Source organism: Salmo salar, chromosome ssa23 (genome assembly GCF_905237065.1).
Source record: "Salmo salar chromosome ssa23, Ssal_v3.1, whole genome shotgun sequence".
In the NCBI taxonomy this organism is placed as follows: domain Eukaryota; kingdom Metazoa; phylum Chordata; class Actinopteri; order Salmoniformes; family Salmonidae; genus Salmo; species Salmo salar.
This window is the reverse complement of record NC_059464.1, coordinates 32362144-32380120: the sequence shown is the minus strand read 5'-3', so window position 1 is coordinate 32380120 and position 17977 is coordinate 32362144. Positions and strand designations below refer to the sequence as shown.

The following is a 17977-nucleotide window of genomic DNA, read 5'->3' as shown; positions in this document are numbered from 1 at the left end:
ACTAGCTAGCCGGCTACTTAACCCTATTGCTCACGTTATAACGTTATAAGCAGCCAGTTAGCTTCATCTGGCTAGTATGGCTTGACCGGACAGGGTTATGTGTTGTAAAGCTAGCCACAATAAAGATTAGTCACAATAATGGAATTTGCGTTTCGCCTTGAAACTAAAAGTCAATATTAGAAAGTGGTGCAGAAGGTTACAATTGGTGGAATCATGCCATATTTAGACTAGATCATGTTAAATAAGGTTGGAGTGTTGGAATGTGGAGGAATGAAATGGTGTATAAGTACTCAGTGACACCTACAGAACACAACTGTGAAGAGTTTCTGCAAATATTAGAGTCTTAGCTCTTATTGCAGGACTTTGACTGTGGAAATCCCCTCCCCAGTCAGCCTATTGTGCATATTGACATTCAAATTGCACTGTACAGCCTTACCTAAGGATTGGGGATCAATGAAATGGGCTATCAGTCTACTCAGTACACAAGTGCTTTTTTCCCCAAAGTCTTCCTCAGAATTATCAGGCTCCAAAACATCCACATTGCATAGTTTTTCCTCTGGAATAGTGTTCAATACACATAGTAGGTTCACTGGTACAATAATGTGGCTCAATTCAGTTGTTTAAGAGTCTCACAATAAGAGCTACGACGCTAATGTTCTCTGGATGTCACTGAGTAGACTAATACCCCATGTCATTGATCCAAAATCCATAGGTAAAGCTGTACAGTGAAATAAGTATTCCCCCAATGCAATTCTATAGTCGTAACACATTCACAGTTTGATTTCAACAGATTTTTGTCAAGTTAATAAATGGTCTTTTGTTGAATTTATATAAGAACATTCCAACCTCGTTTAGCATGATCTATTTATTCCATTATGGCATGATTCCACTATTTGTATTAATTTGAATCACTTTAATTGCGAAACTTTTATTTTGAAGGCAAATTGCAAATTCCACTATTTTGGCAAGCTTCACATAGGTGGGTCCGACCACCATTAAGCAAATAGGAACGGTTTTAAAAATTACGGGTATTTTAGATGATGACACTTAGATAGAAAGTTAGCTAGCTAACTATAGCTACTGAAACAGATTATCGTTTTGCTATGTTTTTGGGGAAGAACATTGTTTGCATCCATCAGACAACTAGATTTTTTATGACCAGCACTGTCCATAGCTTGGGGAAGTGTGTCTGCGCTCGTGCGGCAGAGGCAGGTGCGCGAGACAACTTTACCAGCATCATAGCAGAAGTATCGGTGAATCGTTGTGACATAAAAAAATACGAGTGACAGTGTAATCAATGAGTAATAACTACGTAAAAACAATTATGAAAGTGTTCAATTATTATGTGACGTGCAGTCATATCCAGGTCCTGATTGGTCAACAAGCTTATTTGACACTTCAAATAGTGTTATTTTACGTATCTTTTTTGACACGCAAAGACCCAAACGACGTTCCATACCTAAAAGCATGGAAATAGTGTACATATATGGAGCATGTATACTCCGTATTTTGGCGAATTTAGTACGACATCCGGGAACTTTTGGCATACTAACTACAGCCATACTATGACCAATAAGCATGCTACTAGATTCACGTCATAAATAATACGCTTAGTGAGAGTATTCGAACACAGCTCCTGTTTCACTGTTAACTACTGTACTGCTGTCATCTCTACATGCCATGATTTTGCTTTTTTACAGTGGTAAGTAAACACATTGATCAAGGACAGGTGTGACAATATACAATGGAGAGAAAACATACATTCCAGATACGAGTTTATCAAGAAAACATGTTCCAATGATTCATGTTCACAGGGCTAAATATAGATTTTCTGCCCAATTATCATAAGGAAATCATATTTACAAATGGGGCAGGAGACGCAGTAGATTCAACAGTAAAACAAATGATGACACTGGGCAATTCAAGCACCAGGAATGAGGTGCAAGTTATAGCTATATGGGAACAGCTATAGAAAGTGACAATTATGTTTTCTGTGTATTCAGTAAAATCTCAGGCCAGGACTGATAAGGGGGTGAAATCATGTTATTTGGCCTCTGTATTTGACATTTGTAATTCTTTACAAATTCTCCCCAAATCTCAATTCCACATAATTAGTGTGTGGTTGGAAAGCCCATACATTAACATGCAACAACTGGCTCAGAATATGACCCAAAATAAGGATTTTAAATAATTTTTATTGAAATAAAGATCAATTTCAGTCCCAGACCCTTATGGTTTCAAAAAGCAGGCTTTGGGTTTAAGCGACAACATCCCAGACTCTTCTCCAAAGCCATCTCTTTGCCAAAACAGCAGCATTTGTAATCATATGAAAACTTATACAACAGGTCACTTGGCACATCCAATTCATACCATGGTATACTGTTCTGGCAGTTTATACTTAAACACAACTAGTTCCATATCTGAGCAAATGCATTTACCATCTTTATTGATGAAAAGAATTGAGTCAAAATGGATTTGACCGCAAGTGAAATGTATACAGTAATCATATCAGAATGTCTCTATAAAACAGCTCAATGAGAGTATGAGACCAGCAAAAAAAATTACTTTTTATTTAAAGGGCTCAACATTACTGAGTGATGACAAGAATGGGTTCTGGTCACAAAACATTCATAAGACCCCAATGTTCTCTTTCCAGAGGCAATCTGTCAGCCCCAGTAATCAGCATTGTGACAAATCAATATTTCAGCATCAGCCATGTGTTGTGTTTGGATTTCATGTGTGATGATTTCATGTGTGATAATACAGTAAACTTACATGGAAACATCTAAGCAGAGGCATGTAGAGCCCATTTGAAGTGAATAAGAGCCCCACTCACATCTTAACCAGAGGCTTGATGACATGTTATAGGGCAATACTGGTTTAAAATGGCATGTTTAAAATAAACCAACAATTACTCTGAAATGGATTATGCCATTTGGTCAATTCCTGGGAGAGCATCTTGTTTTGGTATTAATGCTGGTCAGAACATTGTCAAATAGTTTCCATATTGAGGTTTAAAATCAGGGCTTTGCATGTCTTTGGGAAGCGGTTTGAAGTAAAGATACTAATACTGGTCATTGTAAGACATTCGGAAAGCATGCACTGATGGACAAAGTGAAAATATACATTTTGACAAAACCTAGGTAAGAGTAACTAATATTTGCAACAAAAAAGTGGACTTTTCATATTCACATAAAATGGTCAATATCAGAAATGCATTAGTTGACTAGACTTGAAGGGATTGAGAGCTTAGTGAAGAACAGTTTGCAAAACATTATAGCTTTTCTGATCATTTCAGGGGCACATTGAAGAGCTGTAATACTGTAGCCTGGCAGATACACAAGAAGGATACTTGAGTCATCCACTCCACTTGGAAGATGTGAGGCTGGTCCTGGGTTAACAGTCACCTTGACAATCATATTGATGAACAAACACGGGGTTGGGAAAAAAAGTAATTAAGAGCAAATTGTTTGCATTGATTGAAGGGAAATTATAACCAATATATTCCACTACATTGAACAGAGAAAAGTTACAATAGCAAATGCTGCTGCATGGGGGATATATATATATATATATATATATATATACTAAGATCTTCCAATTTATGATTAAACAGACTACATTATGTTGAAGAAGCTAATTATTCCATCTTCCCTGTTTGCATTAGGTGGTACAATTTTGCCTGAGAGTGGGTTTTGCAAATTTCTGACAGTGAACTGGCTTTACAATTGCGTAGGGAAGCTGAAAACAACCCTGCCCCACAGCAGATGGGCATAGCCAAGTACCATCACTAACTATAATTACAGTTTACCATGACCAATTATGAAAAATACTTGACCAGTTTGTGTTAACCCTTTATATTCATTAAGCTCCTATCATCCGAGGATGCAGCTGCTCTTCCATTATGTCCTTCTGGTTAAGACATATGAACAAGATGTAAGAAAAGCCAAACAGAGGCACCTGTGCCTGACTGGAGTTTTTATAGCATTGTCTTTATTAATTGATGGGGATAGTTGTATCTCTTTAAAAGGAAACAAATTATGAACAGCAACAGATGGACAATTTGATGGCAGCTTTTGCATAAAATACTGGCTGACATTCAAGATGAAGACAAAAACAAGACACTGCCTTGTAGTACTGATTGAGTGTAAAAATTATAACAGATCTTGTTGCCCCTATGTAAATCCAAAAAGAAAAAAATAAATTAAAAAAGAAAACAGTAAAATAGTTCATCAGGAAACGTGATATCACAATCCATATTTTTTTTCTCTTAAACTATTTGCATTTGGCTTAAGATCTGCTGACTCCCTTTCAGTGTCACCATCACCCCCCAGTCTACAAACCAGGAAAGGCTGTTTGGAGATCTCCAAAGAATGTGGATTTTCCATTTCTACTCTTTGAGAAATCTGTGTGCACTAAGGTGGGCTGAGAGTATGAGAAACACCACCAAAGCTTTTCCGGATGCAGTGTAGCTACACAGCGATCTGGCCAAACATGCCACAGTCTTAAAAAAAGAAAAAATATAATGTGGTCTGCTTTGTCCTCACTAGTGCTTTTGCCCCCAATGAGGGGAATACTCCCTTCATGGTATCTTTAATAAGTACTTTTAGAACAAGCAGAATCCAGTTTCTTTCTCTGTCTGGTTTCCAGAGAGAAAAGAGTAAATGCCAAACTAGTGCCAGTTATGAAGTTGCTGATGATCATATTCTGCTATAAGTTTCTTTATATGTGCCAGTTTGTTGTGTAGATATTCACAGCGATTCTTCTCTTGGCTATAGTTTCGATTCGTCTGTGAGGGATAGAAAAACAATCAGTATTTGTGGAGAAATTCCTTGAGCAGCTTTATGGGGGAAAAAATGAAACAAAAAAAATCAGATGCAAAGCTTACCTTTTTTATTTTACGATACTCTTGGAGTATCTGATTGTGGATTGTCTGTAAAAGAAAATACAAAATGACGATTTATAAAATGGATCAATCAGTGATTGTCAGAACATTTCATTCCAATTTTAATCCTGAAGTTGAACATGAAAACAAAAATAACTTCGGATGGCACCATAGTGCAGCTTAAGTGCTTAGGCAGAACAGTAGGCACAATGCTCCAGGGGGTGTACCTTGTACTGGTCTGTGCCTTGTTGGAGCTGCTTGAGCTCAGTGTCGAGCACAGTGAACTGCCGAGTGATGCCCTCTATCCGAGAGTGGAGGCCACGGTACTCACTGTACTCAGTATTAAAGTCATTCTTGTAGGTCTGACGCTGCTCGGAAGAGCCAATCACGGTATACTTCCTGTTCAGAGGGGGGGGAGGGAATGCAGAACTAAGAAAGAGGAGTGATTCAATGAAATACCTTTCAATTGCGCACTTTCCATGTCTTCAGGATCTGTTGCTGGAAACAGTCATTTCATTATACATGTATTGTGGTTTTGTAAGGAGGAAGTGCTTACGATAAATAGTCTGCCATCTCAGTCGATGACGAAGGAACACTGGTGTTGTTGCACATTCCATTGAGATCTGAAAGGAAGCACAAGGTGACTTTGTAAGATAACCTTTCTCCATTGAAGCCGATACATGAAGACTCACTACTTATTATCACTTACATCAGTCAGGGCTTCCATTCACAAGAACACAGACTGCAGTAATCTAGGTATAGCGTTCATACATCCATTTGATCAATTAATTTCAACTGGGACAAAGTCAGATATTTGAAATAGAAGGATGAGTATGTGTTGTCTTTCCATTGTGCAAAATGTCTGATGAATTACCAGATTTAAAACTCATGAGCTGGAATCATGCTTAGCAGTAGAGGTCCCCAATTTTGCCAATCGGTGACCTGATTTAACTGAGTAGCAATGTGATTACTACAATGACTATAGATCTCTATACTATGACAACTCACCTGTGCTCCTGTGTGGAATACTGCTGCTCTTCATGTTGTCAGGGCTGGAGGTGATGTCACAGGCCTTTCTTGGTTCAGGAACACGCTCCTCCACTCCCTTCCTCTCCCTCTCTTTGGACTTTTCCTTGTCTTTGTGTTTTTTGGACTTCTTCTTGGACTTGCCGTGCAGGGAAGGCGAGGAGCTCTTGCCTCGGGGCCCGTCGAGGCCCACGTGTCTGGGGGACGAGTGGCCCAGGCTTGGTACGGACAGTGCTGCAGTCCCAGAGAAGACGGGTGGCTGGCTCAGTCTCTCAGCCATGGCTGCCTCCTGGCTCTCACAGTCCCGGCCATTGTGGCTGGAGTCGTTGCTGACGTCAGAGAGTGGGTCGAAGGGCCGGGGGATGTCCAGCAGGGGGAGCTGGGAGCTGGATGTCACACCGTCTCCCACTGCCGCGACCACGGCCCCGCTCACCTCCTTCCCATTAGAGGAACTCAGCTTGCCATTTACTGGTCCCGCTGCCTTGTTGGCGAGGTGTGATATCCTGGGCTTTTTGTTGGCCAGTGGATCGATGAAATCCGCAGCCGGCCGTTTCTGGCAGAAACAGAGTGAGGCACAAAACGAAACTGGGAATGTGGACTCATTTCACCTCTAAGGATTCTGAGAAAAACTATACATTTACATTTAAGTCATTTAGCAGACGCTCTTATCCAGAGCGACTTACAAAATGGTGCATTCACCTTATGATATCCAGACTATGAGCTATAGTTTCTATTGATGACACATCAAGATAAAGAATATATACAAAAATGAAGTTGATGTGCTGTGCTGGTGAGAAGGTCAGAGTAGTCAGAGTGAAAGGGAACTCAGCTACACTGAGTGTATGATGACCGTGCCCTTTCCACACAATGCATGGTATTGTATTACTAACAGACTTCATTTGAACCGGCCTACACTAACAACTTTAGAAGTGGCTGACCTAATCACAGTGGAGCAGGAAGTCCTTGGTTCTGAAATAACACTAGGCCCAGTTTGAAGCCCTGTGGACCGGCACGGCTCCTTAACCTGTTTAGTTTGGCAGATCTCCTCGAACGTCTCTCACCAAACCAGACTGACCACATAGACAACTGCTCCGCTGTGGGTTTCTGTTTACAGCTAGTGTTCCTAAACTCTCTCTTTTCAACACCATTGCGCGTTTGTGTGTGTACGAAGGAGGGGGAGACTGGAGTGTATTTGCTAATGCGTAAGGGAGGGAACGGAAGGGAAAGGACATGAGATGTCTGAGGTGAAAACCCAGAGGGGAAGGAGCTAATAATAAAATCTTTAGTAACTCCACAGAGAACAATGAGACAGATATTTCACTGGATGTATAAATGCTCCTTGCTTGTTCTGCCCACTATGACTAATTTGCTCCCATTGGAAACGACAAGCTGTGGTCTCTCTTGGTTTAGTTATAAAAATCTTTGGTAACTCATCCTGTGAGGACACTCTGTGAGGACTGTGGGGAGGAGGTGGAAAAGAATAAAGGGGTGGAGGAGCATGGCGCGTGTAGCTCAGTTGGTAGAGCGCAATGCCAGGGTTGTGGGTTCGATTCCCACGGGGGACCAGTAGGGGAAAATGTATGCACTCACTACTGTAAGTCGCTCTGGATAAGAGCGTCTGCTAAAAGGCTAAAATGTAAATGTAAGAGAAGGAAATGGAGGAAGAAGAGGAGGCTTACCTGCAACGGGGAGCTGCTGGACAGCTCTTTGGGAGGGCTCACTGGGAGTGGGACCTCAACTGGAGGTGGCGGAGCCACTGTGGTGGTGGTCGTGTTCTGAGTCTGACTTTGGGCCTGACTCATTTTCCTAAAACAAAGCAAGTCACAGAAGCTGAGTCACCACACAGTGAGACATAAATAATATTGCAGAGAGCCCAAAATTCAGACTTTCATTATTTTGGGAAAAACGTTGAGTTCGGGTTAAATCTATTGCTGAAGTAGGTCGAGGCACATTGGGACCATACTTGCGAACATTAGAACATTTTAAGTGTAAACTTTCTCAGTCTCAAAATGCGCATCAGACAATTAAAATCAATCAACGTAGTTGCACTTGATCAAATACTACATACTTTATATCCACCAACCAATGGCATTTCTTAAAATAGGTCAAATTGGCCACCAGCAGGATATTTTAAACCTCCAGATTGAAGTGTTGAATGCCAATATAGTATGATGGCTACTAGCTACTAACGTTAGACAAAATTCCAAAGGCAAGTCTTCGCATATAGGCCTATGACAAAAATCTAATTTCTGCTAATCCGTTTCACACACACATCCATGTGCTTTTGTGGGAAAAAGATAAAGGTCTACACAACATTTACTGCACATGGGGGGAAAAAAAGTCCAAGAGCCATGGCCTTCAAATGGCTGTCATGTACCATCATTATCACATCCTGGTGGTACACACTGCCAAAGAGTGACTCTAAAACGACAGTGCACATTAAAAGGAAAAATCCGACAACACTGAAAATTAAAAGAGTGTTTAAAAACAGTTTGGTGAACAAATGTTTCATTTTGGCGTTATAATAAGGTTGGTAGCGACATGGAAAATGTTTGTGGAAACCTGTTGCAGCTCAAGTCGACAACAAAAATCCATAATGCAATTCTATGTCCTGACTGGCTAACTAGGTAGCCAGCCAGCAAATGTAGCTACACACAATATCAGCATGCAAAGTAGCTAGTTCGCTGTAAAATCACCTAAACAAACTGCACTATCAATTTAGAAGTCTAGCCCATTTTTTTCTTCCACAGCAAGAGAGGAGTTGCCATATTAATACAATAAACCCTTTTTCATTATCAAGCAAATTAAGAATATCGTAGAAACTTGTAACGATGTTAGAAATGCAGTAATTATTATATTGTGAAAAAAAAATTGCGAGCTATGACATTAAGTAATTTGAATATGTTGGAAGAGAATAATTTGCCCTTAAACTCGCCAGATCATTTCCCATCAATGGATGTCGATTTAACTCGATTGACTGCTATGATTAAGCAATAAGGCACAAGTGGGTATGGCAGCCAAGTGGTTAGAGTGTTGGGCCAGTAACCAAAAGGTTGCTGGATCGAATCCCCGAGCTGACAAGGTAAAAATCTGTCGTTCTGCCCCTGAACAAGGCAGGTAACCAACTGTTCCCCGGTAGGCCGTCATTGTAAATAAGAATTTGTTCTTAACTGACTTGCCAAGTTAAATAAAATATGGCCAAAAACCACAGCTATGGGCCGTGGTATATTGTGCATGGAGTGCATGGATACAGTTGTTATCCGTGGTATATTGGCCATCTACCATAAATCCCCAGGGTGCCTTATTGCTATTATAAACTGGTTGCCAAAGTAATTGGAACAGTAAACAGTATATTTTTGTCATACCCGTGGTATATGGTCTGATATCAAATCAAAGGTTATTTGTCACGTGTGCTGAATACAACAGGTGTAGACCTTACAGTGAAATGCTTACTTACAGGCTCTAACCAATAGTGCAAAAAAGGTATTAGGTGAACAATAAGTAGGTAAAGAAATAAAACAGTAAAAAGAAGGCTATATACAGAAGCGAGGCTACATACAGACACCGGTTAGTCAGGCTTATTGAGGTAGTATGTACATGTAGGTATAGTTAAAGTGACTATGATTATATGATGAACAGAGAGTAGCAGTAGCGTAAAAAGAGGGGTTGGTAGGTGGGACACAATGCAGACAGCCCGGTTAGCCAATGTGCGGGAGCACTGGTTGGTGGGCCCAATTGAGGTACTATGTACATGAATGTATAGTTAAAGTGACTATGCATATATGAACGGCTTTCAGCCCAAATCAGCATTCAGGGCTAAAACCAGGTTTGTAATTGTAAATAAATCCCCTTTGCAGATATGCATAACTATAGATAAATCCAACAGGAGAGTTTGAGTGATGAAAGTTGGAAAGAGGATCTTAATCTCTGAGCAAGAAATACTTGGACAAACGTAAAAAATTAATGCTAGGCTATTTTCTGGCAAATGTGCTGTTATTTGCCAGATGTTAAGACAACAAATCATTATAAAATAGCCACTTTTGCGAGATTGACTTGTCATTTCAATAGGCATAGGCTACAGACTGATTGTAATTCAACTTTGCCATTGTTTGCTTAGATAAAAGGCAGGTAGCCTATAGGCCTACATTAATTTCAGATTGTCTAAGCAACTAGACTATATGTAGTCAAGATGTAAACTCAATGATTTAGCAGCTTGCTTAGTTCAAATTAAGATTTATTCAACATGAATAGCGAGGCGATTGAGGTAAGAAGTGCTTGTGTTTCCCAAACCATGCTGGAATAGGCTACTGAGGATGGGGTTATAACTTTAAATCACTAAATTAAATAATGTAAGTGAATATGCTTGTCAACAGTTTAAAAAAAATATATATATTTTTTACTTGTAGCCTAATCTGACCGCTGTTACCGTCAATCTAATATGTTCTAACAACTGATCGGCAATTGCGATAGAGCTTTGATAGCTTCCAATTTAATTAACTAAACATGTCCCTTAATGGCATAATAACATTGAAGTTAGGCTATTTATTAAATTGGTTTGCCAGCTACAGGTAGGCTACACAAGTGGCACAAATTGATTTGCAATGACTTCAGTGATATTGTCATTTCAACATATTTATTGTATCAAAATGGTTTCCCACTATGGCATATAAATTAATAGGCTACTTGATGGCCAGAGGCAAATATATCATTCTCCACATTTAATGTCAGTTTCATTGAGGACTTTTGCCCATAAAAAGAACCACGCGAGGGAGTTCCATAACTTCCATTTAAATGTTTTACTTGGGCAGCCCCAGAGACCCAAGAATTGAGCATGTGTAAAACCCTTCGCTTTATATGGTTTAATCCATGAGAAAAGTCGACATTGGAATGAACAGAATGTTGCAAATATATCCAATGTGCTCTAGAGCGCCTAAAGTCGTTTTTCCTGTGCTTTGTTGCCTGATTTCTTGATGTGCATCAGTTCTAGCGCGTTAATATGTTTTATGGAAAATTGGTTGGAAATAGGTGTCTCCATAATGACAACGTGAACGCGATTGGTCGACAACCTGCTGGGTGGGGCGTTATACGTTCCTTCATTCATTGGATCCATATCTCCTTTCTATAATATCTCTAGGATTTGGCGCCATACGATGCACCCCCCTGGACTAAAGGGGCAGACAAATAGGAAACATTTGCAAGACCCTCTGTTAAATTACACATTTCCTAAGGTAGGAATCTCTCAAAAATATGATCAATGGCTCATTTGAGAGTTATGACATCAGATAGTATTTAAATCTGACATGCATGATAGACGTTTTCACGATCTTAAAGTCGTATTCTTATTAACTTCCAATGTAGCGAAAGAGACTTCCTCACAGTGCTCCATCCTGCCGGACGGACTTCTGCCTGCTTGAATGCCAATAACTCAGATACACATGAAAACATTAAATGACCCAGGTAATCAACAGATCAGAGATGCACAAAAACAATATAACATTCAACAAACATTTCTGTTAAGAAAAACACTGTTCACTGTTGGTCCTGGATTGAAAATAGCTGGTGATTATAATTAGGCATATAAAATATTGTACATGTAAAGTGTAGCCTACATGTGTATGTAATATAGCAGTGATTATTATTTAGGTAGCAGTGCCAGTAGCCTGTGTGTCAACAAGAGAATTCTATTTAAATGTATTCGTAACAGTCATTTACAAGATTTTGGCTCCACTTCTCAACACAGCAACACAAATGTAATTATACATTTCAAAAGGGGGGAAAAATTCATGTGAGATTCAAACCCTTTCCATCATCTGCGACAATTACTTGGAGCTAAGCGCTACATAGAGCTATTTGACCAGCCAGTCAAGCATGTGATCTAGTTTTTTAATCAGAACGTGCTGTTCGCTTTCAGGAACAAGTGTTGGATCATGTCCAACTACATCAACGAGTTTAATTGGATGATATGGAATTTGAATCATATATAAAATCACCGCCAGCTGTGCAGGTTAGCACAGAGCTAAATCAGCCAGGTTATCGGTGGGGAACAGATAACAGTGGGTGCTCACGAGCAACTACTTTGGCGTTTTTAATTGACTAACGCGCATTGAGATGGAGAAAAAGTTTAAACAAACCTTTTCTAATGTTCACAAGTAGAGCCCCATTGAGTTGGCAAGTCTGCAATGAAACTAGTACTAGGTGGTTGTGTTAATTCATAGCGCCAACTCCAAGGTTAACTCTATTCCCTGTTCCAATGGAAATGTGACATATTGGCACATTACAGCATTATGGTGGCCTTGGTCTACATTCTGTTATTTTCCTCAACTCAATGCCATTCAGTCTCAGACAGATAAAACGGACCTGGTTTAACACAAGTCAGACATCATAAACAGATCATTGACAAAGCCTTGGGTGAGATGCTAAGTTACAGTTGCATAAAAAAAATAGAAAGGGTGTGTAATGTGTACATAAACAGAAAGTTATTTGTGTATGTTGGTAGTGTGGACAGTAGGGGGCAGTGGGATACACTGGGGAAATGTCCAAACCCCACCCCAACAGAGAGCGAGTGGTAGGGAGGAGAAAGAGGGAGAGAAAAAGCCAGAGAGTGTGAGAGAGCGCTAGAGGGGTGGGGAGAGCAGACTAGGGGAAAGGCTTGGCTGCTGTGCTCTGGTCAAGTCCCAACTGAAGACAAGCAAGCCCAGGCCTGGACCTTGGACCAGTGCCACCTCACACATGGATCAGCATGTGCTGGAACAGTGTTGCATCACAGGCCTTCAGATCATTTTGCTGCACTACTCTTGCGTGACTACGGCTGGTGTTCAAACTTTAGGGGAGGGAGGGTGGTCAGCTCATAAGCTAGCCAAGCTCAAAGTCCAGTCCAAAAAGACATATGGTTGAAATATATTGCTTTGGGATGACTTCCACAGAAACATTTAATAATTGAGTGTGTGAAATATTCCCTGCTGTATTGAGTCCAACAACTTTGGGTCAACGCCGTAAACCCAGCTAAGCGCTCTGCAATGCCTGTTCTAAATTTAGCTGGGATGTGCATTTCCTTACTGCCCCAGATCTTAAACAGCTTTTTCCACTGGGTCCCAGCAAGAAAAAAAAAAAGCCAGCTAGTCCTGTCAACAAAACAGGGCAGAGGGAATACTCAGAGCAGGGATCCACACAGAGAGAGCAGTGCCTGGTTTCAGACTAGAATCTACTTTTCCTGAGCGTACCTGGAGCTCCTGGTATTCTATGGAAGTTTGTTTAAACCAACACACAAAGCAGAGGTGATAAACTCCAGAAACCAATGTGGGGATGATCCCATTATTGCTGGTTTATGCCGCTGGCAGTTATTGACAGGTGGAGCTACACACAAAAGCATTGGTTTAATATGGCATGCGGTATAGTAATATAGCACCAACTAGCACATACCGAACAAGGATCCTCTTCAGAAGTTTCTGGTCTCCCTCAGTGTAGCCTGGCCAGTCCTTCTGAATGTCCTTAAACAAAGAGTCCTTCAATGTGAAGGTGTTGTCTCTCCCATTTAGGTTAGCCACCTAGAGACAAGCGACAGCAATCAGTGCATTACAATAATGCCATGATGCAGTATTCTGGAAGAATGCATTTCCTAAGCCTATTCTCAAGAAATGCACCATTAATACCCTGCACCACTGGCAGTGACTGACTTGTTTGCAGTGGGCTTCAGGGCCGGCTAGGACTTACCTGTAACCACAGGCTAAGCCCTGGCTCTAAGTGTCTTGAAGGCTTGGGTCCTGTGACTAATTTATCTGTTGTGGGACAGAGCTCAGAAGGGCCCACGGTCTGCCAAGGCCCAGCAAACCCAACCTGTTGTGAAAGGCACTCTACCTTATGAGAATGGGTGTTATAAGATGGGTGGCACCGGCCTGAAATATGATTGACCCAATGTGAATTGGGGGTGGGTGGCGCTCTGGCACTAAGGGTGACCAGAGCGCTGTCAATCTGGCTCAGATTAGAGAGAAAATGCAGTGCGTTTGTTCTGGCAGTTTAGTGGGCCGGCTTTGGGACCAATGTTCCCTCCATTTCCAGCACCAAGCAAATTTCAGGTCTGCTGAGCACAAACTTGAATGTTTTAAAAAGTCAGTGCAACTTCCAGCGTGCGTTCGTTGTGAGCACAGAGGCTGCACCCGCTTTAAATGAAAACTAACTAGGGTTGTCCCGCCTAAAAACAATCTTGGTCGACCAAGAGTCTGTTCTTTCGACCAATCAATTGGTCGAAATGTTCAAACGTGTATTTTTCCATATATAGACATCCTATGTGTTTTAATCAAATTAACTATACGCACGGAGCTTGTATGATGTTAAGCGAACTGTTCGATTAAATAATTAAGACACAAAAATGACTAGATTTTGTCCGACCGCACTGACGAGCACCTGTTGTCTCTCTTCCCTGCTGCAGCGACCACCACAGAACAGTGTGTATCGTGCTGTCCGTGTTGCTGAAGCTGCATCAATTACAGCCATTTCTGACTGAAAAGTTGTTACAGAAATCCCTAATTTGTTTAGGAAAAACAATCCCTATTCCCTCAACCCTTGCTCTCTTTACGTGATGTATGCAGATGACCAATAGGGCCTGACCTAGGCCTATTGCATATCATAATCACATAAATAAATCGATTATAACAAACTCTGAACACATAACAGCAAAATGAATGCATAGGACTTGACAAATAAATCTGAAACGGGGGAATGTTTACTGGTTGCTCAGGCAGTAAAGGGGAAGTCAGATGTGTGGAAAACATTTGACTTGTGGAAAATACTGATCAAGAAAAAGAAGGAGCAAATGCTGCATCCATATTAGGAGTGCCAAACAGGTGCTGTTAGATTACAACAACTTTTGAGCGATTGGAACAATGTCAAAAAAATAAATAAATGAAGCATACCAGAGAGGCTGTTGTACAAATAAAACAATGTAAAGCCTTTATTACAGCAAAGACTAGAAACAGTCACATTCATTTGTGAATGTAATTTCTGAAATGGAACGGCTTATTTAATATTCAATGGTCGCTTTGCTTTTTTATAAAAAAAAACTAAAATACTTGATTGCATTTCAAATCATGAATGACTCGTATGTTGTGTTATGACGAACTAAAAATGAATGATTGATACAGTAGCGTATATAAGTATTGAAATATAGACCTGTGGTCTAAGGCACTGCATCTCAGTGCAATACCTGGTTCGAATGCAGGCTGCATCACATCCGGCCGTGATTGTGAGTCCCATAGGGCGGCGCACAATTGGCCAAGCGCCGTCCGGGTTTGGCCGAGGTAGGCCGTCATTGTAAATAAGAATTTGTTCTAAATATATATATTTAAGGCTGCTATGATAATTCATTTCATTAGCAATAACAATAAGGAGATCAAGGTTATTATTAACAGTGTAAACACAAATTTAATTATAAATAATACCAGAGAGGCTGGCCTAACGAAAAAGAAAAGTGTGAAGCCTTTATTACAGCATAGCAAAGACTAAATACACTCATTTGTGGTTGCCTGAGGCTTGGTGCTCACAGAGTCAGTAGGCTATTAAACACAAACAAGCAACAGAAGCAGGATCTCTTATTTTAGTAGATAAGGATGATTTATAAAGCCAGGCACATTTAACAGTTAGGCTATTGATTAAAGACCTAATTAAGTTGGGGTTTCCTCTCTCCTCACTTTTCTTAGACAATTAAGGCAAGGGCTGTTTTCTCATCTCTATAACTCCGCTGCCGCCTCAGGCGCATTGTTCTCAATACCAATATGCTGGATACCTTTGCTATTATGCACATAGCAACATGGTCTAGGAAAAGGAGCCAATTCAACAGCACACCGATGTGTCTCAGAATCACTATCCAATGCGGGAGAAAACAAAACTCAGCAAAACAGAAACGTCCCTTTTTCAGGACCCTGTCTTTCAAAGATAATTTGTAAAAATCCAAATACCTTCACAGATTTTCATTGTAAAGGGTTTAAACACTGTTTCCCCATGCTTGTTCAATGACCCATAAACAATTAATGAACATGCACCTGTGGAACGGTCGTTAAGACACTAACAGCTTACAGACGATAGGCAATTAAGGTCATAGTTATGAAAACTTAGAACACTAAAGAGGCCTTTCTACTGACTCTGGAAAAACACCAAAAGAAAGATGCCCAGAGTCCCTGCTCATCTGCGTGAATGTGCCTTAGGCATGCTGCAAGGAGGCATGAGGACTGCAGATGTGGCCAGGGCAATAAACTGCAATGTCCGTACTGTGAGACAACTAAGACAGCGCTACAGGGAGACAGGACAGACAGCTGATCGTCCTCGCAGAGGCAGACCACGTGTAACATCTGCACAGGATCGGTACATCACACCTGTGGGGCAGGTACAGGATGGCAACAACGGCAACTGCCTGAGTTACACCAGGAACGCACAATCCCTCCATCAGTGCTCAGACTGTCCGCAATAGACAGAGAGGCTGGACTGAGGGCTTGTAGGCCTGTTGTAAGGCAGGTCCTCACCAGACATCACCGGCAACAACGTCATCTATGGGCACAAACCCATCATCGCTGGACCAGAGAGGACTGTCAAAAAGTGCTCGTCACTGATGAGTCACGGTTGTGTTTCATCAGGGGTGATGGTCGGATTCACGGTTATTGTCGAAGGAATGAGGTCCGTCATGGTCTGGGGCGGTGTGTCACAGCATCATCGGATTGAGCTTGTCGTCATTGCAGGCAATCTCAATGCTGTGCGTTACAGGGAAGACATCCGCCTCCCTCATGTGGTACCTTTCCTGCAGGCTCATCCTGACATGGCCCTCCAGCCATACTGCTCGTTCTGTGCGTGATTTCCTGCAAGACAGGAATGTCAGTGTTCTGCCATGGCCAGCGAAGAGCCAGGATCTCAATCCCACGTCTGGGACCTGTTGGATCGGAGGGTGAGGGCTAGGGCCATTCCCCCCAGAAATGTCCAGGAACTTGCAGGTGCTTTGGTGGAAGAGTGGGGTAACATCTCATAGCAAGAACTGGCAAATCTGGTGCAGTCCATGAAGAGGAGATGCACTGCAGTACTTAATGCAGCTGGTGGCCACACCGGATACTGACCGTTACTTTTGATTTTGACACTCCCCCCCCCCCTTGTTCAGGGACACATTCCATTTCTGTTAGTCACGTCTGTGGAACTTGTTCAGTTTATGTCTCAGTTGTTGAATCTTGTTATATTCATACAAATAGCAGGTGACAGTGCGAGGACGTTTCTTTTTTGCTGAGTTTACTATTTCAGTAGCACATCTTAGAGTGATGGACTGTGCCATCCCCACAGCCTCCACAATGGATCAGTCCAATCAGACAGGTCTCTTGTACACAATGATTATTACCATTTGTTTTTGCAACTTGCTCGACTAAAGAACAGCCAACAGCCTATCGACCAAACAATCGACTAAACGGGATCAGCCCTAATTTTAACAGCGGCCAAGTAGACTACTGTGGCTTTCATAATAATGTAGGCCTACCAGAGTGGCCTACCATAAAAAACAATGCAGAAAATCCATCCCACAACATTTTAACATGGAAGTAGCTGTTCTATCCTTCAGCCTACATTATCAGCCAATGTGTGGTGTTCAATGAAGGCCTACATTCCATGAGACTTTTGAAAAAACATGCAGGGTTTGACATGAACCTGTCTATCCACTTGTCCTTCAGACAAGGTGGTGACTGAAAATGTATTGTGTTTGATGCAAGAAACCACAACTAAATGAAATGCATTATTCACATACCATCATCATAATCATCACTATAGCGTCTACGACAAAATGTATGCTACTCTGCGTATTGGCTACTTAGTTTATTCAAGCCTGTCTAGAAATACAACAATGCCCTTTTAATAAGACAAAAAAGCTCTTGACTCGCTTTTCAAAGATGTCTAGAAAAGTACACGTTATGTGCTCTTGTAGGAAGCAACCACTCCCCTATTGCTGACTACAAATGAGCTATAACTGGGCTAATAACTCACCAACTAGCAAAGAAAATGAACAAATGTGCACCCGTGGCTAACATGGAGGCTTTGTTTTGATCTCAA

The 17977-nt window shown here is 41.2% G+C and overlaps 1 protein-coding gene across 1 annotated transcript in view; it reads right to left on the bottom strand.

Annotated features, from left to right (window-relative positions):
• Window positions 1-2175: 2175 nt before the first annotated feature.
• The window catches only part of ell (elongation factor RNA polymerase II), a 48001-nt gene continuing 32199 nt past the window's right edge, over window positions 2176-17977 (bottom strand). The window contains exons 6-12 of the mRNA XM_014169746.2: window positions 13331-13455; window positions 7591-7717; window positions 5894-6464; window positions 5442-5508; window positions 5113-5284; window positions 4889-4933; window positions 2176-4789 (exon numbers count right to left, since the gene is read on the bottom strand). Coding sequence (XP_014025221.1) covers window positions 4673-4789; window positions 4889-4933; window positions 5113-5284; window positions 5442-5508; window positions 5894-6464; window positions 7591-7717; window positions 13331-13455 — 1224 coding nt within the window. The 3' untranslated portion in view covers window positions 2176-4672. The remainder of the gene's footprint in view (window positions 4790-4888; window positions 4934-5112; window positions 5285-5441; window positions 5509-5893; window positions 6465-7590; window positions 7718-13330; window positions 13456-17977) is intronic.